The sequence below is a fragment of the Drosophila simulans genome, chromosome 2R (assembly GCF_016746395.2).
Source record: "Drosophila simulans strain w501 chromosome 2R, Prin_Dsim_3.1, whole genome shotgun sequence".
Taxonomy (NCBI): Eukaryota; Metazoa; Arthropoda; class Insecta; order Diptera; family Drosophilidae; genus Drosophila; species Drosophila simulans.
In genome coordinates, this window is record NC_052521.2 from 15,066,691 (window position 1) to 15,089,889 (window position 23,199).

The 23,199-nt window shown below is 41.8% G+C and overlaps 4 protein-coding genes across 19 annotated transcripts in view; all 4 read left to right on the forward strand.

Annotated features, from left to right (window-relative positions):
• LOC6735014 (protein grainyhead) overlaps positions 1–4,784 on the forward strand; it is a 39,519-nt gene extending 34,735 nt beyond the window's left edge. For 8 of the 12 annotated variants that reach the window (XM_016168358.3, XM_039291950.2, XM_039291954.2 and 5 more), the window contains 4 exons: positions 1,971–2,368; positions 2,554–2,749; positions 3,381–3,445; positions 3,687–4,784. In XM_016168358.3, coding sequence (XP_016028287.2) covers positions 1,971–2,368; positions 2,554–2,749; positions 3,381–3,445; positions 3,687–3,813 — 786 coding nt within the window. In that variant the 3' untranslated portion in view covers positions 3,814–4,784. The remainder of the gene's footprint in view (positions 1–1,970; positions 2,369–2,553; positions 2,750–3,380; positions 3,446–3,686) is intronic. The other 4 variants (XM_039291951.2, XM_039291952.2, XM_039291956.2 and 1 more) reach the window with 2 other exon arrangements.
• Positions 4,785–6,397: 1,613 nt separating this feature from the next.
• Positions 6,398–23,107, forward strand: LOC6735017 (calcium release-activated calcium channel protein 1). 4 transcript variants are annotated; one of them, XM_016168363.3, is made up of 4 exons: positions 6,398–6,867; positions 13,874–14,282; positions 20,525–20,680; positions 22,057–23,107. In XM_016168363.3, exons 2-4 carry the CDS (start codon positions 13,914–13,916, stop codon positions 22,591–22,593), a joined length of 1,062 nt encoding a protein of 353 aa, XP_016028291.1. In that variant the 5' UTR covers positions 6,398–6,867; positions 13,874–13,913; the 3' UTR covers positions 22,594–23,107. The 4 variants fall into 4 exon arrangements, with proteins under 4 accessions (XP_016028291.1, XP_044778476.1, XP_016028288.1 ...); XM_044922541.1 differs by lacking the exon at positions 6,398–6,867 and adding an exon at positions 7,088–7,274; XM_016168360.3 differs by lacking the exon at positions 6,398–6,867 and adding an exon at positions 13,577–13,712.
• On the forward strand, positions 9,511–11,273 carry LOC27206177. The gene has a single exon (XM_016168359.2). The coding sequence runs from the start codon at positions 10,252–10,254 to the stop codon at positions 10,999–11,001; it is 750 nt and encodes a 249-aa protein (XP_016028292.1). The 5' UTR covers positions 9,511–10,251; the 3' UTR covers positions 11,002–11,273.
• Positions 14,156–17,922, forward strand: LOC6739465 (trypsin-1). Of its 2 annotated transcripts, XM_002076328.4 has the most exons (3): positions 14,156–14,282; positions 14,333–16,627; positions 16,718–17,919. In XM_002076328.4, the coding sequence occupies exons 2-3, from the start codon at positions 16,133–16,135 to the stop codon at positions 17,069–17,071; spliced, it is 849 nt and encodes a 282-aa protein (XP_002076364.2). In that variant the 5' UTR covers positions 14,156–14,282; positions 14,333–16,132; the 3' UTR covers positions 17,072–17,919. The 2 variants fall into 2 exon arrangements, with proteins under 2 accessions (XP_002076364.2, XP_044778477.1); XM_044922542.1 differs by having other exon boundaries at positions 14,333–17,922.
• Positions 23,108–23,199: the final 92 nt, after the last annotated feature.

A 23,199-nucleotide genomic window follows, 5' to 3' on the forward strand; every position in this document is an offset into this window, starting at 1 on the left:
GTTTGGCACCTCTGGGCCACAGTCGCCAATTATGAATCTTTAAGTTTGCCCCGGTGGGGGCAGGGCCAAAAAAGATACAAAATTACGAGAAATTCTGCCGCAGAAAAACCTTGGGAAGCCTTTGTCTTGCCGTATAACTGTCATTTTGGATTGTGCAATTTGGTATATAGAGAGATACTTTCGCCCAGAAATGGATTGTTGAAAGATAAATTTTTAGTTCATATCATTTTCACTCACTTGGCATCTCAGTTAATTATTACACAGGATTATAAACAGGATCCTTAATGTCTATCATTTTATTGCTCAGCTTCATTTGACAACATTTTCCACAATTCAATCGAGTTGAGCATTTGAGAATTTTCTACGCACATCAATGTTGAATCATTATAGAATTTAGCTAACGTTAATGCTAATGTTTATGTGCCTGCCGCCTCTGCGAAATGTTGGCAGCCCACTTGGTCGGGTGTCCTCCGTCTTCGTCATACTTTGAAGTCGATTAACAGCCTCCAAAAGAGAGGAGGTAGCAACGAGGGGAGTGGTGGAGCGGAGGGGCCCAGATGGGGCACACACGAAATGAGGGGTCTGGACTGCGGCGAGCATTGACCGCATTGGGCGATTCGAGACGCCGTCGCCTTAGCTTGTTGCAAGTGGCCAGTTTGGCGATATTTTTGCCGAGATAAAATAAAAGTAATAAAATACAGTTATTTACATGCCACACACAAACGCAACGCAACGTACGTACTGCGCTGCCTTGATGTACATCGAATGCATGGCTCTAGGCTAAAATGCTTTGTGATAAGCGCACAAGAACCTGGCTTAATGTGAGGGGAAAGGGAGGGGGCTGCAGCTAAGGAGCTTGGGCGGGATGGGGTACCTGCAGACATCCTTGCATCATATAAGAAGCTCCAGAAGCAGCCGCAGCAGCAGCAACATCAGGCCAAGTAGATTGCTGCAACATATCACTTCCTGTGCCGCCGATGTACCACCTCTACCTCCCCCCCACCTTTTGTGCCACCCCCTTGGTCAGCTGCCTTCCTGCAGCAGCTTCCATCGCTCAATTGCTGATTTTTAATTACAAATGCAAAGTGCAACAGCAGCAGCAGCAGCAACAACAGCAACAGCAGCAGCAATGCATGCAGCATCTGCCTGCACACGCAAACTAGCAATCACCGGCGGACAAAGTAGCCAACAGACTATATATTATATGGGTATCCGTGCGATCTGTATGTGTGTGTGTGTGTGTGTGCAATCAGGCAACAAGCAGGTGGGCAGCTGGCCCAGACAAAGTCTTTTTCTTGCATGGTTCGGGGCGCCGCCAGATTATTTATTATGTATGCATATTTATGCTGCATCTCTAAGTATTTTATAATAATTTTTCCCCCATTTTTTTTTTTGCTGGTATTTTTTTTTTTTTTTCTTTTTTCGGCTCTGACCCTAACGGTGTAGACCATTTTGCCAAAAGTGGCCGACGCGCAGACGCAGATTGCAGACTCCAACTGAGAAATCCACTGCGGTGGCGGCTTTGTCTCTGTGCGACATCGCAGCTCCCCAGGCGAGAAACTCGTTTCTCTCTCGCTATTTTGATATTTTTCCATCTTTTTTTATTAATTTTTTTTGCCTCGTTTTTAGCTGCGATTTTGTGCAACTACTGCAACGAGGCAGCTTATGGCACTGCCAGCCATACACGAATTTAATTAATAAGTAAAGAAATATCAAAAAAGGTGGCATCCGTGCATTTGATTGATTGCTAATTACACGCTGGCCCCGTGCACCTGTGCGCCAGCGCAGTGGGAATTCGCCAGGGAGCGGTACTTTCGCAATCCACCTGGAAGCATCTTCAATGCACTCGAAAATTCCCAAGCCTGCTCTTAGTTCACACATACGAGATATCCTGAAGCGGACTTTAAACTTCGACCCTTCATTTTCACATAGAATTATCCAATCTAATCATATCCTTTTTCAATTTTTAGGGCGCCGAGCGAAAGACGCGCGATGAGGAGCGGCGGGCCGCCAAACGAAAGATGACAGCCACGGGCAGAAAGAAGCTGGACGAGCTTTACCATCCGGTGACGGATCGGTCCGAGTTCTATGGCATGCAGGACTTCGCCAAGCCGCCGGTGCTGTTCTCGCCCGCCGAGGACATGGAGAAGGTAGGTCAGCTGGGCATTGGCGCTGCCACCGGCATGACATTCAACCCCCTGAGCAACGGCAACTCCAACTCCAACTCGCACTCGTCCTTGCAGAGCTTCTACGGCCATGAGACTGACTCGCCGGACCTGAAGGGGGCCTCACCGTTCCTGCTCCACGGCCAGAAGGTGGCCACGCCGACGCTCAAGTTCCACAACCACTTTCCGCCCGACATGCAGACGTGAGTAAAAATCGTCCATCCATCGTAGAAAGCAACAGCCTACGCTCAGAGATCAGCGGAAGAATTACTCGAGTATCAGAAACATTCAAGCAATTCATTTTCTGAGAGTAGGAACCTCATACGAAATCCATGCTAATTCAAATTTCTTCTCTCTTCATTCCGTAACCATGCGCATTCCCATGCAGCGATAAGAAGGATCACATACTGGACCAGAACATGCTGACCAGCACACCCCTGACCGACTTTGGTCCGCCGATGAAGCGCGGCAGGATGACGCCGCCGACCTCGGAGCGCGTGATGCTGTACGTGCGGCAGGAGAACGAGGAGGTGTACACGCCGCTGCACGTGGTGCCGCCCACCACGATCGGCCTGTTGAATGCGGTAAGCGAAGTGGCAAGCTCAACCCGAAACCCAGCCAACCAACCAACCAACCAATCCCAGTCCCAAAATCTAAAAACAATCAAACCAAACTCGTGCTAATGGTTAACCACCTTTTCTGTAATTTTGTTCATTTTGGTCTAATTGGAACCGCTGAAAAGAATTCAAACAAATGAAGCGCCAAAATGTTCAATCTCTAAAATCGTTAATCGACTAAGACTAAAGCATAAATCGACTAAAATTCAGCCACATTTCAAACTCTAAATATATATAAATCGTTACTCACACGAAGAAATTCGATAATTTGTAACCTGTAGTTGGAACTAATTACGTACCATTTCATAATCAAATCTCATCCAAAGAGTATATATATACTTATATGTACATATATACCTTAAAACCCAAGCAGTCCCACGATATGTTCTCCGTACACAACGCACACACTAAAGCACATAAAGATATGAATGCAATATATACACTGAAATCTGATTAAATTAAGATTGGCTGACCATAGAAAATGAACAAAATTACACAAAGAAAAAAACCAGCGAGTTATAAGAGAAATATTTTAGCCGAAACAGAAACAAAAACAAAACAGACAAAACATCATATTTCTCTCGTTTCTCAATTGCAGATTGAAAACAAATACAAAATCTCAACAACGAGCATAAATAACATTTATCGCACAAACAAGAAGGGGTAAGTAAGCCAGTTCTAACCGATCCGTGAGATACAAAAAAAACACAGATATACACCCACACAGAGAGATATACACCAGGATGCATCCTTCCCCACCTCTCACATCATTATAGCATGGCTTAATCAAAACCAATATATAACTCAAATCGTGTGCTAACTTTTTGCATGGGTGTACTGATATAAATTATATAGCATTATATAACATTATATAACATTTCACTATTTCACATTCTCATTGCAGGATTACTGCGAAAATTGACGATGACATGATATCGTTCTACTGCAACGAGGACATCTTCCTGCTGGAGGTGCAACAGATCGAGGACGACCTGTACGATGTGACGCTCACGGAGCTGCCCAACCAGTAGCGCTGGCAGTACGGGTAGCTCCCGCTAACCGCACTCAAAACAAAAAACAAAAACACACACACACAAATTACGGACACAACAAGTTGTTTCAATAAGCCATTTTCCATAGAGCCTAAGTCTAAATATCGTAGTTGTAATGATGGGATCCGCAACAAATCGAGTTGCAACGGATGTTTAAGAACGCTAACACAATACGCATGTAAAATGATATACTTAAAATTCGATTTAGTTATTTAGCAACAATGAGATTATCTAAAATTGTTTGATCAAATTTTACTCGCTATGTCTATAGATAATTCTAAGCGTAATCGTAATTGTAAACGTAATCGTACCGTGTATTTATGCTCATATATACCAACTATATATATATGTGCGGAGTGCAACAGTGTCTGTCCAGTAGGAGATAAGTCTCGTTTCCGCTCCCCTGCTTATGCTATGACCTTAGGTCCAGGGCAAGTATGAGTTACAGAATCTATCTTATAGGTGTATCTAACGAAAGCATTAGCTCTGCACGAACTCTAGCCGTAGCCTATTGTAATCAATTTGTATGTTTGGCTTAAGCGTTTTACTTGTTGAATATAAATTGTAAAATTATTTTTGAAAAAAACCACACAAAACACAAATCGTTTGTTCTATATTTCTGTTTCAAAACTAACTCGTTACCCACAACCCCCTCTGTTATGTATAATTAGGATCTCTGTACACAAAAAGAAAAAAAAAGAAAGCATAAAGCATATAGATGAAAACTTTGACGATCAAATAATTGGTAAAACTCTCGCGAAGTAATTATCCCTAAATCTAGATATATACAACTAGAGATAAGAACCATCTGCAATAAAACATGTTGATAAAAATCGTACTTAAGTCCAAGCTAAGGCAAAAACAAAATCGAAAAAAAAACATTTGTGTGCATTTGTTGAAAAACAAAAAAAAAAATATCTAACGAACAATAATCAGCCGAGAAAGTTGATTCAAAACTAAAAACAATTAAATCAAGAATCGATGATGAACAGTAGCGCCACAAATATTCGCAACATTCGGATGAATATAGACACAGATATATATGATATGTATAGGGATAACACGTCGCATAGCTCGAATGCGTTTACAATCTTTGTTTGCCATAATTAACAGTTTAATTTAATTAACGAAATGTTTTGTGTACAATGTTATTTGAATTCAAGCAGAGACTTCATCGCGAGATTTGCTTGGAATTACGAATACTCCGCATCGATTGCTACAATTTTGAACAGTACGAGTTCAATGCTCAATATTATTATTAATTGTTTAATAATTGTAATCTCTCTTAACTTTTACGCCCCCCTACGCCCTAATAATGCTCTATTTTCAATCCTTCTGCCACTTAACTCTTTTGAGTGGGGCAAAATCGTTTTCCACTTGACATTTCCGGTGTTGTACATCACAATTTGTTTTTAATTTTAGCCCTTAGTTCTAAATGTACTATTCAAGATTATACAATATTATGATATGAGATGAGATGAGAAGAGCTAAGATATCAGAGGATATGAAATGATGATGATGAATCGAAAATCTTGCCGGCATGTTATAATTCTATACGTTTAGTTATCGTATACTTAAGTTCTACGCGCTCTTTCTATATATTGTATACACAAAACATACACATATATTTTAAAAGCCAATAATTTATTTTTTGTTACTGTTGGAAAACAATTCCGCGATAAATAGAAAAGCGAAAAAACCACAAAAAAAATCGTGAAAATGCAACTGAGAATAAGTGACATTCCATCGTGTGAGAAGTGCATGTCCAACTTGAGAAATTATAAAAAAGACAAACAAACAAAATAAAACAAATTGTACAATATAATTATAATGAATACACAACATTTAAATAAAGAACAAAAAGTAAGCAAATTGTATTTTATTGCCGGGCGCTATAAAAAACGTTAATTACATTTTAGTGTAAAAGATAATAGTCTGATGTAAGGCTTCCAGTTATTTGAATAATTAACAAAATTATAAAATCACAAATTCTCTCGACTATCGGTAAAGACCGCTTTTGGCAGAAACAACAATTTTCAATATGTATTTATAAATTTTTCGTAACTCCCATAAGTTTTGCAAAAAACCCTCTTGGTTTTTAACTTGGGTGTAAGGTAAAAGTGGAAAATGTAGTAAATACAAACATTTCAAATATAACTATACATTATCAAAATCTTAAAATTACTAATTGGGCATATTAGTTAAACTAGTTTACATATCAAAAGTTTAAACAGCCTTTACTGTCTTCCGAAATGCAAAATATTTCTTTCTACGTGTATCTGTAAAATCAAATGTCAAATCAGTGTTAGTAACATGTAAAATATATCTTTACATCTTACGAAACTTTCTGAAAAACCTGCTGATTGGACTTTCGAAAACCCCACGGAATCTAACGGCAAAATCACCTGGGCCAGCAACAAAATGTGCAACGCCGCCGCTGCCGACGTCGACGTCGCTGCAACTGCGCTGCGGGGCAGCGACATCGGCATTTATTTATCTTTGCGTTGGCAGCAAACTTTTCATTCATTCGGAGCGCTCGCAGAAAAGCGAACGTGTGTGCTCGTCGCCGCCGTGTTTTTCTTGTATTTCCACTATTTTCTGTTGCGTTGCGCGGTCTTCTTGTATCTTTTTTGCATTTGTCCTTTTTTTTTTGTATTTGTTGCTGTGCTTCGAGATATTCTTGTATTAATTTTTATCCGCTTGCCGCGTTTCGTGTGCCTTTTTTTGTGCATATTTCTAAGCATCGTAACTGTTTGTTCGTGGGTCTCAAGCATTTCATTTGCACAACAAACAATGTGCAAATATTTGGCCGACATTTGACTACACTAAAATAATTATAATCAGTGACAAGATAAAAAAAAAATAGCTCGCTGATGAACCGCAGATAAGACGGCGCTCTACGAAGTAGATTATCTGCATATAAACAGCACTCAAAGAGTGACAACCCAGTCGTCGAGTTGGAGACCCATATTTATCACCTTCAGTTAATTATTCGGAACGATTCGCGACGGCTGTGGGTTCCAGCTACATAATGTAAGCTCCATTAGAAAGTACTATTCAACGACTTAAAATTAAATCGACTAAACTTCAAAAGCCTCTATTAACTTCATTTAAAAGTGAAAAGCCACTTCCTAATGAGTCATGTCTTTTGGTAAAGGTTGTTCTTATCTCTCCTAGTATATATTAAAATATCACATTATTGAATTTGTTTCAAGTGTCTTAGATGCTTTGTCTATTTATGAAAGTTCCACTGTGTTGGTGTTATGATGCGATGGCATAGAAAGTGCACTAGCTGAAGCCGGAAAAGTTGTCAGCGCGAACACGTGCTTGAAAAAAAAAAAAAAACTAAAAATAGCAACTAACAACAAACTTTAGCCTATCGTTAGTGCCTAATTTATAGTTAAAAACGAAATAGTGTGACTCGGCCAGCAGAAATACAGGTGAGTTGCTACCACTTCTGGATTCCCGTTCCCATATCCATGCCCATTTGGAGCTTCCCTTCTCCTGTCGATCATTTGCAATTCCAAGTTGCACTCAAACTACTTGACAATGCTGAAATTTCAATTGCAATTTACACTTTCGCTTGTATACATTACAACCGACGACGAATAGGTTCCATTCGATGCCAATTACTATCAATTGAAAAGGGCGCGAGCCATTGATGGAATCGAAGCTAACGGTTTTGGATTCTATCAGATCAGGGCCACTGCACTGAGCCAAAAATATGATAAGCTTCTTCATTTTCTTTGGGGTATATAGGCAATATACCAAATTAAGTATAGAGTATTGACATCAATATTTGAACACTTTTATTGGACTTCAAACTGATCTTTTCTCTGAGTGTATTCCCTGTTGAATCACGTTTAACCCTTGGCACGCCATCATTGTGTCACTGTAATTACTGTTATTCGAATCGGGTTCGCTTAACTTTCGTGTTTCATATCGCTTGCATAACTCGCAAATCTAGATTTTCTGGGAAAATTAAGTAATTTATTTTGCTTAACAATTAAGCCAAATTAGTTGTTACTCCCAGGATCTGATCTGTGCTGCAAATACTAGCCTTTCTCTTATCTGAATCACACAAATCATAAGCCCTATTCACGATGATCGTGCTAATCAAACAACAAAGACGGCATTGGTATTTCCCCCCCATTTCCCAGTCAGATTCGAACTTCAATCCGAAACCTCCCACTCCGATCGTCCAATCATATTGGAACATTCATTAGATCCCAACTTGTTCAACGGATGATTGCTGACAGCATCGATAGTTAATTGCACAACGTGATTATGACACCCGCCCGCTCGCTCGATCACCTTTAATCGAATCCAACAAATTCACTTTGGGTTCATTAAAATATACATATATATATATCCAACAATTTATGGCTTCTCCACTCCATCTGGCCTTCTATAGCCCAAGTCAATTTTTTGAAGAATTGTGTAAATTTGCCCCGGGCATACACTTTCTGAGTACCGATACACTTGAACCCCACATGTCAGTCTAGAGTCTAGACTCTTGGGGGAAGATCTGTTGATGGAGAACCTTTGGCCGGGGGGGCCGGAGGTTGCTGCCACTTGTTTCGAGATCCAATTACGCAGCTCGGTAAGTCAGTGGCCAGAACGTGTCAAGTGTGAATTACAAAGCCCCAGAAACTGCGGCTGGAAAAGGGGGAGCATCGAGATAAAGATATCAAGAAAGTTCACTTAATGTGTTTTAAAATAATAAAGGGCTGTCATTAAAATAGTCATTAAGTGTCACTGGCCTCATCGTATAAAGTGTTAATAATTCTCATAAATTAGGGAAAGTAAGAAAAATTAAAAACAAAATCTTGGTCCAAACTTCTCCACAGATTCTCGCAGTGCACAGAAGAAATGAACATTCGAAAGATCGTTTCTGTTTGAATCGGTTAAGTCGGTTAACCGGCAGCCTCAGCTGTTTTGGGGCCAAAAGCTTCGGGTTCGCAAGCTTTTCCCGCGCCGCTCATTAACTGGTTTAAACAATTTCCCCTGTTTGTGTTTTCCGTTCGCGTGACTCTTCCGCATCTGCATGTGCAACTGGGCGAGAGTGGCACCAACTCAAACAAACAGAGCCGAAGATCAAAAGCCATTCGCTGCTGCTTGCACGATCGTAAAGTCTGATCCACTTTTACGATTAGCCCGAAATCATCCTGCAGCAGTTGGCCAAATAGATCTTTATGATGCCCCCAAATTGCTTGACAATGGCCAATGGTTTTGAACCGTAAAAAGTATCTCATTAAGCAAATAAGGGCAATGCGGCGAGAGGGCACAATAAACGGGAATGAAACGACTCCCAGAGTCACAGAACGTGCCAATAATACTAAAAGTATTACCTTTTTATCGTGAAGATATGGTTTTTCCCCCCCGAACGACAACGACGACGACGACAAAGTGATTGCGTGGGGAAATGGGGAGAATTTATGGGGAGTGGAGAATCAAAGTTTCCTAATAGATTGGCGTTGCGCTTGAGGAAATTGTCGTCGGGTCGCAAAGTAATTCCAGCTCAGGCCGATAGCTACGCTACTCTTTCACTCTCCTGGATTTTCTCTCCACACCCCCTTCTCTCCAACACAATTTCTCACTCTACATACATATGTATGGCCCTCTCTTTCGCTCCGGTGCAAAAAAGCTCCGATCGTTTCGTGCTTGGGGCGTTTCGTTTGGGGCTTGTGATTTCAGTTTCAGTTTTGAAGATCACTCGTTGCGAAGCGGACGCTTAGCACAGCGGCCAGAGAAAGCTGAAGTTATAGTTGGCAAAAATAACAAATCGATCCGATCTTCACTACCGAACTCTTGTAACACTTGTGTACTTAAATGTGAATAAATATTGAGCCAGATCCAACAAAGGTGGTTCACCACAACAAACAAAGTAGCCCAATATCAATGTCATGCGATCGTGAAAACACTCGATCGTTCCAAATCCGGGGTCAGAAGCTCTCCGGCTGATTAACACACTCCGCATCTACGCGCTGCGAGCGGAATAAATGAAAATAAACAAAAAACAGGCAAACACACAAATACGGCAAATGCGAACAGCAACAACAAATTAACAGAAACGCGCGGAATATAGAAAAACACGTTTCCACAAAAAGGCGATTGGAGCGAAAAAAAAAAAAAAACAGAAAAACAATTTAGCCAAATAACAACAAATAACACAAATTGTCATCGCTTTTGTTATTTCGAATACGAAACACGCGCACACGCATTCGAAAATTAAAGGCCCTGATTCTGGCCATTACCAAATATGTCCAAAAGCCGAGCTTGAATCGAGATCGCGGCGAGTCGAGCAGCTGGCTTGTAACCCGAGCAGCCGTGACCACAGAAAACTCATTGCAGATACTAGATATCCGCACAGTAGATATACATATATAGCCCACAACCCATATACAACTGTACGACATGGAGCGTTCGCACAGCTGTAGCAACTTCGAGGGCAGGACGGGGGCCAAGGTCGTCGCTGGCGCAGTGGAGCAATTGGCCGGCAGCAGTGAGCACCTGCCCAACGCCCACTTTCCGCCCAGCAAGCCGCTGCGCAGGCGCAGAAAACTGCAGCGGCAGCAGAGTGCCGTCGATACGGATGACATGGAATATGCCGCCGATCTGGAGGAGAATGCCGATCCGGATGGACAGGAGCTCATGTCGCCCCTGCGCCATATATCTGCCACCACTACGCGTTGCCTGCGCCACGAGGAGTCCTTCGAGTCCTCCAGCACGGCGCCCGAACTGAGTCCGCAGGCGCAGAGGCAACAGCGCTTCAGTAGCCTGCTCCTGCGTGACAGCTCCGTTTCCGTGCAGTCGGACTCGAGTCGGTATTCCAGCGTGGACAGCTTGCTGGAGGCACGCAAGCCAGATCCCGAGGCCATACTCATCAACCTGGGCTTTGGACCGCTCAGCTCCGAGGATATGCTGTCGCGGATACCACGACGCTTTCTGAAGCCCTCGCAAGTGCCTGGCATCGATACGGATGCCTTTGTGCAAAGACTGACTCTGGCGCGATCCCTGGCCGATTCGAGTGTTCTGGGCTATAGGGGTCTAACCGGAAATCCGGACATGCCGCCCTCCTCCATTGTGGCCAGCATTATGAAGCGATTCGAGGTCAATCATCATAGGAAGAACTCCATGGGCTCCATCAAGCCCAGCATACAATAGCGCCCTTTGAATTCTTAGCCATAAAACATAAGTTAGTCAGCCAAATTAGAGGACTTTCGCTTACGTTAATTGTTGCCAAGCGGGGTTATGGGTGACCTTCGACCTGTGACCCATGTGATCGTCTTGTCTTGTCCATTAGTCCTTACAAGTGCCGCGTACTTAGCTGTTTATCTGTACTATTGTATTATTGTATACGTACTTTCTCCCCCCTCAACTATTGTGAACTTGTTTTAAGCATGTATTAAAGATGATATTTTATGAGACATTTTAAACATTCGGCGTTTTTCGGTCTATTTATGGTTATGGTTTTATTCTAAGGCGGCGGGTTTAAAGGCCTACAATTTACATAAAACATGAGCAGCTTGCGGTCTGCAGCAGATGTTTATTTACAAAACAAAACAATAGCTTAAGCATTCCAGTTTCAAAAGATACATACGTACGAATCGATTGAGAATGTTCAAGTTTCCAAGAAAATAAACCAGAAGTTTCCATTTCAAACACAATACGCAATAATTGCCGTTCAGTTAAGGGGACTTTGTAACTGGTCAAAAGTTACACAGAGTATTTAATTAAGCAGAGCTTTCCCGCGTTATATAATTAGCACCAATAAAAACATTTCAGATAAACAAGATTTCGAGAGTATTTCAAGTATTTGAGTTCGCTTCCAAGAAATCGCCGTTTCTCCAACTCTCGACTTCAAAATGCCAAATCTGCGTCACAATTAAATTTCGATGATTGCTTATGTACACATATGTACATATATTGTAGTTGAACAAATCTATTTGCGATATAAGTACATATTTACATATTAGTACACCCGAAGTCACACATTCATGGTGTTGGCATTGTTTGTGATTTTTTTTTCCTTCTTATCTAAAGTCGGTTTCTGAGCGAAGTTTTATTAATAGCCAAATGACTTGGCATCTTGAGTCGCATGCCCCAAGCGGGGGAAACAATAAACACTTATATGTACATACATATATCGGGTACAGTTGGGAACTGAAAGACCCATAAGGGATTACAAAGTCTTATTGATTTCAATTGCCCGCAATTGTTTACATTCACGATTCAAGATTCAAATTCAAGACGTGCTCACCACGGGAGCAGGGCATGCAAAAATATTGTTTGCTCCACATGTGTATTATTATTATTATTATTATTGGGCCCTAACCCCTCTCGCTGACCCGCTTATTCGGATGCCAAACAAATATGGTATAGCCGCCTGATAACCGATAATGGCATTTGCGCACATTTGTAACACCTTCAAGGCGACGCACGGTTCACAAGGAATTTCTAATACGTCCGCATACAGCTACGGGCAGACTTATAGGTCAAGTAATTGTTCAGTTATATTAGGGGATAACGAATATATTTCACCTAAATATCTAACTTGATATATAATTAATTTTAAAAAAATTGGGAAATTAAGTAAGAAGTTGGTGTGAATATTTTTCAAAGTTTAAACACTTTCGCAGTTTTGTCAGTGTTCTTTTTGTGTAGATGTGTAGATCTTTTTGATATCCTACTTATTGGTTTGCTTGAAACGGTTGTATTTTGCCGAAAGAGATTTAATTAATGTTAGTTATGGACGCAGAAAAGTATGCATCGAAAATATATCTTGAAATTCTAATCAGATCTGCTTATGTTAAAAGGCCTCTTTATTTTTCACAGACTAAATAAATATTTGTAATGCATATATATAAGATTATAGATCTCTTTTTGAGATTCTATTAACAGCATTTACCACTTACCCTTTCATTCGTGCAGGCGTTTTACAGAAATATAAACTTTGCTTTTAAAGCGTGTACTTTAGCCCGCAAACCAAATTTTTATAGATTATCTTCAATGTCACAAATCTTCAATTTGTATACCGGCCATTTATTGTTTAGCCCCTAATATTTTGGACGCAACTGTTACTATGCATACATGTATATATGGATGTACATACTTACATACGTGAGTTGCTCGCGCTTTGGGCATATCCAATAGATAACGGTTCTAGGTCTGTTCATCGGCACATGACTCGCTTTAAATTAATTAAAATTAATTCCCAAAGCACAGCACAAGCAAAGAATAAGGGGAGGAAAAGCGAAGAAAGCCACTTGCGAAACTGTGGGTGTGAATATTAGAAGACTGACAGAGAGGGCGAATAGCACAGTTATGCGAGAACCATACCGCACTCCTCGCACTCATTCAAAATTTGCAAGTTCAAGGCGGATAACAAAAAAAAAACACAGAAAAAGTAGCGACAGATGCAATGTGCATACACATATATGTAAATGCGTATGTACATATGTTAGTACACGGGCAGACCAAGAATAAAATAATTGAGGACTACGCCGGAAGAATGTGAAAGAAAATTAGCAAACCAAAACGAAAAGAGAGCTGTTTTTGCAAGAGCGAGAAATAGGAAAAGAACCGAACAACTGCTATCGGCAATTTCAAATGTGTGTCAGGGCGTAAAGTTCTGAAACGATTTGATTAATTTATGTGTCTTAGGGGGCGTTTAATTAATTAGTTTGTCTCGCTTACCAATTACTAAATATAAAATCACTAACACAGTAAGCCGCAAATATTTGGATCTCATAGAAATTTGGCGCCTTTTGCTTTAAAATATCGGTAACAGCTGATGGCAGGGCTGGCAGCACTAGTGCAATCGATAGATCGATATGTTGGCGTCACGCGTTAGGTCATTTCATACATGCACACAAGTAAAGCGTCGAAATGCTGTTGAATTAATTTGTTTTTTGTTTAGTTTACTTTCAAACCTCGCCGATCGTACTTAATTAGCACCTAACCTTTGCGACGTGTCGAATTGCCTAACTTATTTCGTTACTCTTTTGTTTGCCTGTTTTTCCGTGCACCATGGCAGACGTACTTAAATCCGCAGGAGAAATCGCTGGCCCAAAATCATGTCTGTGTGGACCACGGCCAACAATTCGGGCCTAGAGACGCCAACAAAGCCGCCGATCACGTCGTCGGTTCCGCGGGCAGCGAGGAGTTCAGCGGTGATCACCACTGGAAATCACCAGCAGCATCACTTCCAGCACGTTGTGGCCGCCGCCGTTGCAGCCGCCACTTCAGTGGCCACCGGTCATCAGTTCCAGCAGCAGTTCCCGCTGCACGCACATCCGCATCCGCACCCACAGCACCACAGCAACAGTCCCACGGGTAGCGGCAGCAACAGCAACAACAGCGCAGGTTTCCAGCGCACCAGCATCAGCAACTCGCTGCTGCAGTTCCCGCCGCCCCCGCCCCCTTCCTCACAGAACCAGGCGAAGGTAAGTCCAATAACAAATCAATTCCTCAATCTCCTGTCTCTGTCTACCAGATCTTTCCCCACTCCCACGCCCCCACTCTTAAAACGATGCTATGGAAGCTGCTCTCTCGCAACTCTCTCTCTCTGTCTCCACTCACTATCTCTCTCACGCGCTGACAATGGGTGCATTCAGCAGTTTAATCGCGGCTCTGTGATCACCTAAGCTGTGATCGGTGATCGGTCACTAGATTTCTATCGTACAAAATGTAGATCGACTTTTCAGAAGCAATTTCAATCATAAAACGTATTCACCGTACTCATGCCATAAATTAGTTTACATTCTAATATTCTCATTTATGTGATTACCATTAGAAAATTTCCCAATCAAAATAAAGCGAAGAAAGCGCAATGACATTTGCTGAGTGGGCTGCCAGATTTAATTTGTACATTCTACATAATTTAGCTGCAGCTATATTTAGGTGTCTAAAAACGATATAAAAAGGACATAAACTAATTTGTTGTACAACTCTAGTCACACAAATATTATTTGTTAGTCAGTTGGCTCAAATGAGAATGCAAATAATTTGGGATAAAAACTTCAGAGTTTTGCAATCGATAGTCAGTGGAAACAATAAACTTTTATTCAAATTGGTTATTTGAAAGACGGTCGGTTAACATATTTCAGTGAGTAAGTCGGATATATATTTATATATTTTACGAATCCTCGTATATTTGCGACAATATGTTCTTTCGAAAACGGTGATAAATAAATCGGACTTCTAATCGCTAAGTCCCATTATAAATCACGTATTACTCATATCCGAATTTGCGAGACTCTGCTGAATGCGCTCGTTTTATTAAGCCACGCAATCACGGCCTACGTTTCAAGTCGAACCAGATCACACAGATACTCGAAAGTACAAACAACACAACGCACATACGTATAAATCACAGGTATGACGACTGAGTTAACTGCCAAACCTGCTGAATTATTGAACAGTGTTGTTTTTGGCGAACAGCACTGGCAATGAAATTGCAAATGGTCATGGAAATATTGTAGAGCCCGGCGTCTAATTGGCTCCAAGAGTTGTACGTTTCTCTTATCGCGTCTGCTGTTCATTTGTTTGTTCTTTTTTTTTATTTTTCTTCACCGGCGATAATAAATACACGCACCCACCACTCGAGCTGCAAAGAAATGGAGGTGCCTCTTGGTCGGCGTCTCTGAAATCCAGGTGTGTGTTTGCATACGAATTTTGCCAGTGAAAATGAAACAACAACCGCCAGCTGACACCTTCTGTTTTTTGTGCTGCTTTATCGGCAGGGACTTATGTCTTATGTATTTATATTCACATTTTTTAAGTGGTTACATTTTGTTTATTCTGAAGGAAGCACAAGCAAACTGGTTCCATTTGACAGGCCAAGTTATTATTAACATTAGCCAGATTCGAATTTGTTTATGGCCAAAAAAGGAAGGCACTTTCCATCTCGATCGATTCAGTTGTATCGACTTGTTTGGAATCCCTGCGATCAGCTACATACATATATTGAATTTTAGTTTAATAATTTTGTTTTTCATTTGTATTGGTTTTCAATTTCAACAGCATGATCCGCGTACCATATGTTTTCCATAAAAATTCGATAAAAGCTAGAGAAATCAATTTGAGTATTGTTTATTTGTTCAATAGTTTTTTGACGTTTCGAAGAATCTATGCGAAAACTGCTGCTTGAAACATAGAACTTGTATTAAATGTTTCCAGGAGAATAGAATATAATTTCTATTAGGATGTCCCATAAAAACTAAGTTGCTGCTGATTACTTTGTCAAATGTATATGTAAAAAAACAATTTAGATGTATCTCCCACCTTATTTGGCATGCAGTTCCTCCTCCTGTTTTTTCTGACCTTCTCATCCGCGTATTCAAATGAAGGGAAGAAGGGGCTTCAGAGAAACCTCTACGTAACGGACAATTATCACCAGAATGTGGTGTCCATACGGACGCGCAAACACATTCGCGATTGGGGTGACAATCACTTCTGTGCCGGCTCCCTCCTCTCCGCCTGGTGGGTCGTCACCTCCGGCTGTTGTGTGAGCACCAGGCCGGAGAGCACACCAAACCAGTCGAGTAATCGCAAGAATCTAAGGGTTGTCGTCTTCACGCCCCTGCGATTGAAAAAGCCATCTCCCAAGAACATCTACCACGTTCAGAAGATTGTGTTGGACGAGTCCACCATGAGTGGGTGCTCCGAATTGGCTCTGCTGAAGTTGGATCGCGGCGTTACTGGCCAAAGGTTTGCCATGATGCTGCCGGAAAAGGAGTTGAACAGCACTTGGCTTTGCAACTCTCTCGGATGGGGCAGGATTTACTACGTAAGTTATGTTATGTATATATCTGCACCGCATTCATGCATTCTATGTAGCATGGTGTATGTACCAGATAACCCAGTTACTTGGTTCCAGGACGGACCCTACTCGAGCGAGCTGATCCAAATCAGAGCCCAGATGATTTCGGAGTATGACTGCAAGCCTGGTTGCAGCAGCTGCCTGTGCATGAGTAGCTATACAGGCAGGGGCAATATGTGCCAGCAGGATTTGGGCAGTCCGCTCTTCTGCGATCACTTTCTGTACGGCGTGGCGCGTCGGGTGGTCACTTGCCAGGATGAGGGCTTCATGGTGTACACCAATGTCTACCGAAACCGCAAGTTCATCGAGGACACATTGAGTGGCGCACCCTGGCCAAAAAAGTCCAATGTTTTCGTCTATTTCTTTGTGCAACTGATGTTAGCATCGTTTTCGGTAGTTTCATCTGATTGAATATGATATTACAAACAAGAAAGCACAGGATATTTAAAGGATTATACACAGTAGATCCCAAAAACGAAGTCTCTCAGTTTTTAAAATATCTTTAATGCAGTACTGACTCATTCTCTTTAAATAGTTTCTGACTTTAGTTCAATGTCAATAAGCGGTGTTACCACCTACTCATACTCTTGTCGTAGGATGTTGACCCACAATATGGTTTTTTAGAGCATTGTGTCCGTGAATTCGAGTGACTTTCCGTCTGTGAATTGTATCTTGATTGAATCTCGATAGTTGAAGTTCAGGGTCGTGTGTGCGTGTGTTTAATCACTCGACTTGTCTTCCCCATTCATCAGTTGATGATCGCTGATCGATTGCCAAAAGTAGCAGCAGACACTAGCCAGCCCCCTAGCCCTTCCCACCCGCCCCCGTTCCCCCTTCTCTCCCTTCTCACCCTCTCACCCCGTTACTTTTTGTTTTCCTGTAGTTTTGGTTTCGCCTATTTCGATTCTTCTACTGTCTGGTAGCTAGCTCTCTTTCCGTTTCTATTCCTCACCCACTCTCTCTTTAAACGCTTTCATTGAAATGGTTGTTTTGTACAGTGCAACTTCACTAACCCGAACTTTTGGTAGTCCAACTGAATAACTATAATTTTAACAAAAATGAGCTTAACAATAAAATGTAGTATATTATTAAAAGCTTTTTTTTACCAACAAAATTATTCTTCAAATAGTATATATTTGTTGTATCTTTTGGTCTATTTCGTTGTTTTCTTTTAGTTTCTTATGTGTCAATATCTTCTGAATACTTTTTAGTTTCTTCTATATATCATATAAGTTCGTTGCTTGGGAGGCTTTACTGTCATAGTTCGATTGCCATTATAGTAGCTGTTGTTGTTTTTTGTGTCATCGCAGGCAGGCCGCACCGTTCAAATTGATTGTCGAATTTGAATATACGTCGTCGCCGCCGCCGCTCTCCGCCGCCGTACCGCCGGTGCTTACCGCTCGCGGCAGGCCGCTCCGCTGGCATAGCCGCCGTATCAGTTAGTTGTTAACTTGCCATCGCCGAAGGAACAAGAGGCGCGAAAAGCGAAACGCGGACGCAGAAATGAAATCGAATCGAATGTGCACCGCGCACCTGAATTAAATTCGTGGCGCAAAGGCAAGAATTACTATTCGATTCGTCGTTTTTCTTGCGTGGCTCTTATTTTTTTTTTTCATTTTTTGTGTCTTGCGGAAGTGTCGCCAGCATCCGCGACTGTTTTCAGTTCCTAGCTTTTGGCTTTCCTCTCAGCTAGCAGTCGTTAGGGTACAACTCTTGGCCTCGGTCATATCAAAAAACATAAAAAACAACAAATATGTGAAAAAGTCGGCAACAAGTGCCTGCGAAAAACTGTTTTATTGACACATGTATTTTACATTTTATAAGAACCATAAATGTGTGTTTATAAATAAAAAGTAAATATTTCAACGCACCCAAAAAGACAGAGAGATTGCGGTGAAGAGAGCGAGAGCAGAGGGGCTATAAATTTTCAGCGTGTGTGTGTGTAATTGTTGATCAATTGTCATGTGCAAAAAAGTAAAAACAATAACACCCAGCGAAAATCATTCAGCATCATCAATGGGAGGAAAAGCATTGCAAAATCAACCAAGTGAAACGGAACCTAATGAAAATCGCTAAAAGCAACGAGATTACTACAGTGACAAGTGGCAAACGAACTCTCTCGAACAAAGATTGCGCTCCGCCAACCAAGTACAGTGAATCGTCGTTACTGGCATTCGAAAGCTTCGCGAGATATCTATGCAAATATGTCGCTGTGATTCACTGAAAGAAGTCAGCATAAATAAAGTATAATTGTTTCACAAACAAGTCACAAGAAAATCCAGAAAAAACCCGACGATAACACTAAACCACGAGTTCGGCGATAAGTTGATATTTCAAACACAGGCTTCCGAGAACCAAGAACAATGGAATGAAAAGTCGCCAAGATCAAGAGCAATAACATTAATATTCCATAGACCCAAAAGCAGTAAAAGGTCGTCAATAAAATAAATATTCCTTAGCCGCCAGACGAGTGAGAAATATCCATGGAAAAGCCATTAAAATCCATAACGCCCAGGTTCAAATGGTTAAGAAATGAATAATATAACTACTGCGAATCAAGTGCTGTGAAGAACACAACGGCAAATTGAAACGTTCTAGGAAAGTGCTCCATAATTGAGGCAGGGCGTTGTCGATAACCAACATGGGGACCTTAATGACCTGATGGAATATTTTTTTATTTATTAACAAATGCCAGACAGACATTGGCAGGCAGCCGATCGATCTGTTCGGTGCAATTTGTGGAGCATAAGGTTCGGTATTTTCACATTAGATCTTGCTAAAGAACTTGAGAACTGAAATATTAGTAAGCTGGATTTTAACACTAGAAAAGATAACCTATTAGACTGTATACACAATCAAAATTCAAGTTGAAGCGGACTTGTGGCTGAAAACTAGAGCAAAAGATACATTCTTAGTTAAGTTTAGATGCTAACTGAACCTAAGAACAGGGCTAATATTTATTGTCGCCAAGAGAGGGCATAGAATTTTTAGCAGACTGATTATATCTGATTAACCCGAGAGCGAGAGCAGTCCATGCCACCCTTTGAAGAGGGTGAAGTCAAGCCAGAGGAGCAGATACCTCTAAAGCCGCCGCGACGCCACAAGAAGATGAAGTCGGCGGACCAAGAGGCCGCCCAGACGCCGGCGGAGGATCACGAGGAGGAGCAATTGCTGCCGGGCAGCGGGACGAGCAATCTGCGTTATGCCCGGGCCAATTTGAGCCAGAGCAGCCTGATGCTGAGCCACCAGCAGGGCTCCTTCGAATCGTCCACCGAGCGAACGGCGAGCAGTGAGACCCTGGACGTAATGCCGATATCGAGGCGCTACCAGGTGCATCCACAGCCGAACCGCTTGGGGATTCGGCAGCCAGCCTCGGCCTTGGCGAGCGCTCTGCATGCCACTGCCAGATTGGCGGCCAGTGTGGATGCCTATACGGCGGCGGCTACAGCCACAGCGGCAACCGGCGACTACGGCGATTATATGCGCCCGCAACCGAACCTCGGTCACGCCCACCAGCCGCCCCTCGCCCAGACAACCCAGACAGCCCAGCCCCTGCACCACCAGCTCCCCGCGCACCAGCTGGGCAATCTGAGAGCGAGCAATTTTGTGGGGTCGTCGCGGTATCTCTATCACAGCCAGTTCAATTCGAATTCGCCGCAAACGAGACGCTTCACTGCGCAGCGAGACGGGTCGCCAGCATACGCGGCTTCAGTGGCGGCAGCTTCAGCGGCGGCAGCAGCTTCAGCAGTAGCACCGATAGCGCCACTAGCACCACTAGCCTCCATAGCATCGCCCCCATTCGCGGCCCAGCCGCCGCCCTTTCAATTGCGCACCTACCAACAGAATCAATCCTACCGCTTTCAGCCGCGCGGACACCATCGCACCGCCAGCAGCAGCATGTCGCAGTCCGGCGAGGATCTCCACTCGCCCACCTACCTGTCCTGGCGGAAGCTCCAGCTCAGTCGGGCCAAGCTCAAGGCATCCAGCAAGACGTCCGCCCTGCTCTCCGGATTCGCCATGGTGAGTTTAAACTCGTTGATCATAAACTTATTAGGTTCATAGCTTTAAACTCTTATTATACTTTACAAACGGGGTAATCCTTTGATAACCATTGTTTTAGAATTAATAAACGTAAATATTAATGCAAATGAATCTCTTAAAGAGCAATAAAAATCCATTATAAATTACATTTCGAAGGAAAAGCGATTTGGCGCAAAAACCACATTAAGTTGGGGCATTTATGTGTATTAAAATGAAACCATTAGGAATTATTAGGCACTACAAATACATGGCTATTTTGTGTACTACAATTTAACTACTTTTTTGCCCTTAGTTGTTTATAGTTCTATGTTTTGTTTTTTTTTAACATTAAGCCAACTCAATGTGCAGGGCCGGAAATGCTGGCAGAAACCACATAATCTTTTTATTTGGACCTCGCATTTTTGTTGATCAGCACAAAATGCGGTAAATGCCACCACGAACATGGCATACACTGCAACAAAATAATTATTGTTATTTTATAATAAGAGTTTCCACTTGGCGAATCGCGCAACGCAATGCAATCTGTTATTTGTTCCGTTTGAGTGCCTATTAACCTACTCGCAGTCGCATTTAAGTAATTTCAATCATGACAGGGATATAGGAATATATATATATATATATCATACATCAATAATTAGCCGTATAATGCTTACCAACATAATTATTTTCGATGCCGGCAGCAACAAATTGAGGGCCAACGAAATAGATTTCGTTTTATTGCCACTATCGTTGTCTTGGCCAAACAAGTCTGTTAGCTGTTTGCCGTGCATATACTCGTATATATTTCTCACCCATTAATTACGGGTAGTTTAGACTATTGCAATATTGTAGCAGTTTTCCTGAAAACTGCGTCACAGGGAAAACTCACATGCAAGGCAAATCATCATGATACATTCGTTGATTTCCCAGCATTATTAAAATTCCCACTTATTGTCTAGCAATTCCACACACGACACAGTAAAATATAGATAAATTATTAAATTATAGTAATATAATATATAATATTAAATAAATCAATTAGAAATTGCAGGTGCTGAATTATTAATTATTAATTAATTAAGTGTCGAGGTATTTATGGTTCGCTTTTTTTTTTGGTTCATCAACTTGTTATGCATTCCACATGTACACCTAGCATATTGAAGAAAGGGAGGCGGGGCATTAGGGGCGGATCAGATAAATTAGTCCATTCAGACCACATAATATAAGAGAAAAGTAGCTTATTTGCCAATTTTGCAATGTTCTCGCGAGAAATGGCTAATAATAATAGAGGCAATGCCGGGGAATCGTTTCGATTTCGCACCAAAAACTAAATAAAAATCATTAATGACTTTCTTTTCTTTTGCAATTCCCCATAGGTGGCGATGGTGGAGGTGCAACTGGATCACGATACGAACGTACCACCGGGCATGCTGATAGCCTTCGCCATCTGCACCACCCTCCTGGTGGCGGTGCACATGCTGGCCCTGATGATCAGCACCTGTATCCTGCCAAATATCGAGACGGTTTGCAATCTGCACAGTATTTCCCTGGTCCACGAATCGCCGCACGAGCGTCTCCATTGGTACATTGAAACGGCGTGGGCCTTCTCCACGCTGCTGGGACTCATACTCTTCCTGCTGGAGATAGCCATCCTGTGCTGGGTGAAATTCTACGATCTAAGTCCGCCGGCGGCGTGGTCAGCGTGTGTGGTCCTCATACCGGTGATGATCATCTTCATGGCCTTCGCCATTCACTTCTATCGCTCCCTGGTGTCGCACAAGTACGAGGTGACAGTCTCGGGCATCCGCGAGCTGGAGATGCTCAAGGAGCAGATGGAGCAGGATCATTTGGAGCATCACAATAACATACGAAATAATGGCATGAACTATGGCGCATCCGGGGACATTGTCTAGCACCACTTGGTGGATCCGCCAAGTGGATCGAACGAAAAAGACAGCGGCTCAGGGTAAGCTTCAGATTATTTTAGTGAAACAAACACACATATTGTAAATTTGTAGTTGATTAAAATTGTGATACGCGGAATTCAGTAGATATCTACTATAATATATATATACGTGAACTGTATTGCGGGTGCTGTAGTCCTTCATTTTACTTATGGCTAATACGGTTTAGCACGGATATTGACAATGATACAAGACCCCAATTAAAGCAATACTTCGGATGAATATTCCTCATAAATTAGCTGATATTTGTTACATATTTATATTGCGTGTATTTTAAATTGTATGCCATGGCGGATTTTATTGCAACCATCCTTAGGCAGTCTTCCCTTTTTTACGTTTAAGAGCAGCTTGGACACAAGTTGATTGTCTTAGCCCCTAATTTAATGTTAAGCCAATTGTGTAAGCGAAACCGCGCTGTAATTTATACCATATAATTTATGATTAAAAGATTTTTCTATATATATATGGTGTTGGAGTTTTATTTATATACATGCGGATTATAATAATGCAAAAAACATAAAACAATTGTAAAAGAAAGTATTTGAAAATGTACTG

Excerpts from the sequence above, each read along its gene's own strand:
- LOC6735017 (XM_002081962.4), top strand. The coding sequence starts at position 19,694 with ATGCCACCCTTTGAAGAGGGTGAAGTCAAGCCAGAGGAGCAGATACCT. Across the intron at positions 20,681-22,056 it reads TGCTCTCCGGATTCGCCATG|GTGGCGATGGTGGAGGTGCA; the intron begins GTGAGTTTAAAC and ends AATTCCCCATAG.
- LOC27206177 (XM_016168359.2), top strand. The coding sequence starts at position 10,252 with ATGGAGCGTTCGCACAGCTGTAGCAACTTCGAGGGCAGGACGGGGGCC.
- LOC6739465 (XM_044922542.1), top strand. The coding sequence starts at position 16,133 with ATGCAGTTCCTCCTCCTGTTTTTTCTGACCTTCTCATCCGCGTATTCA.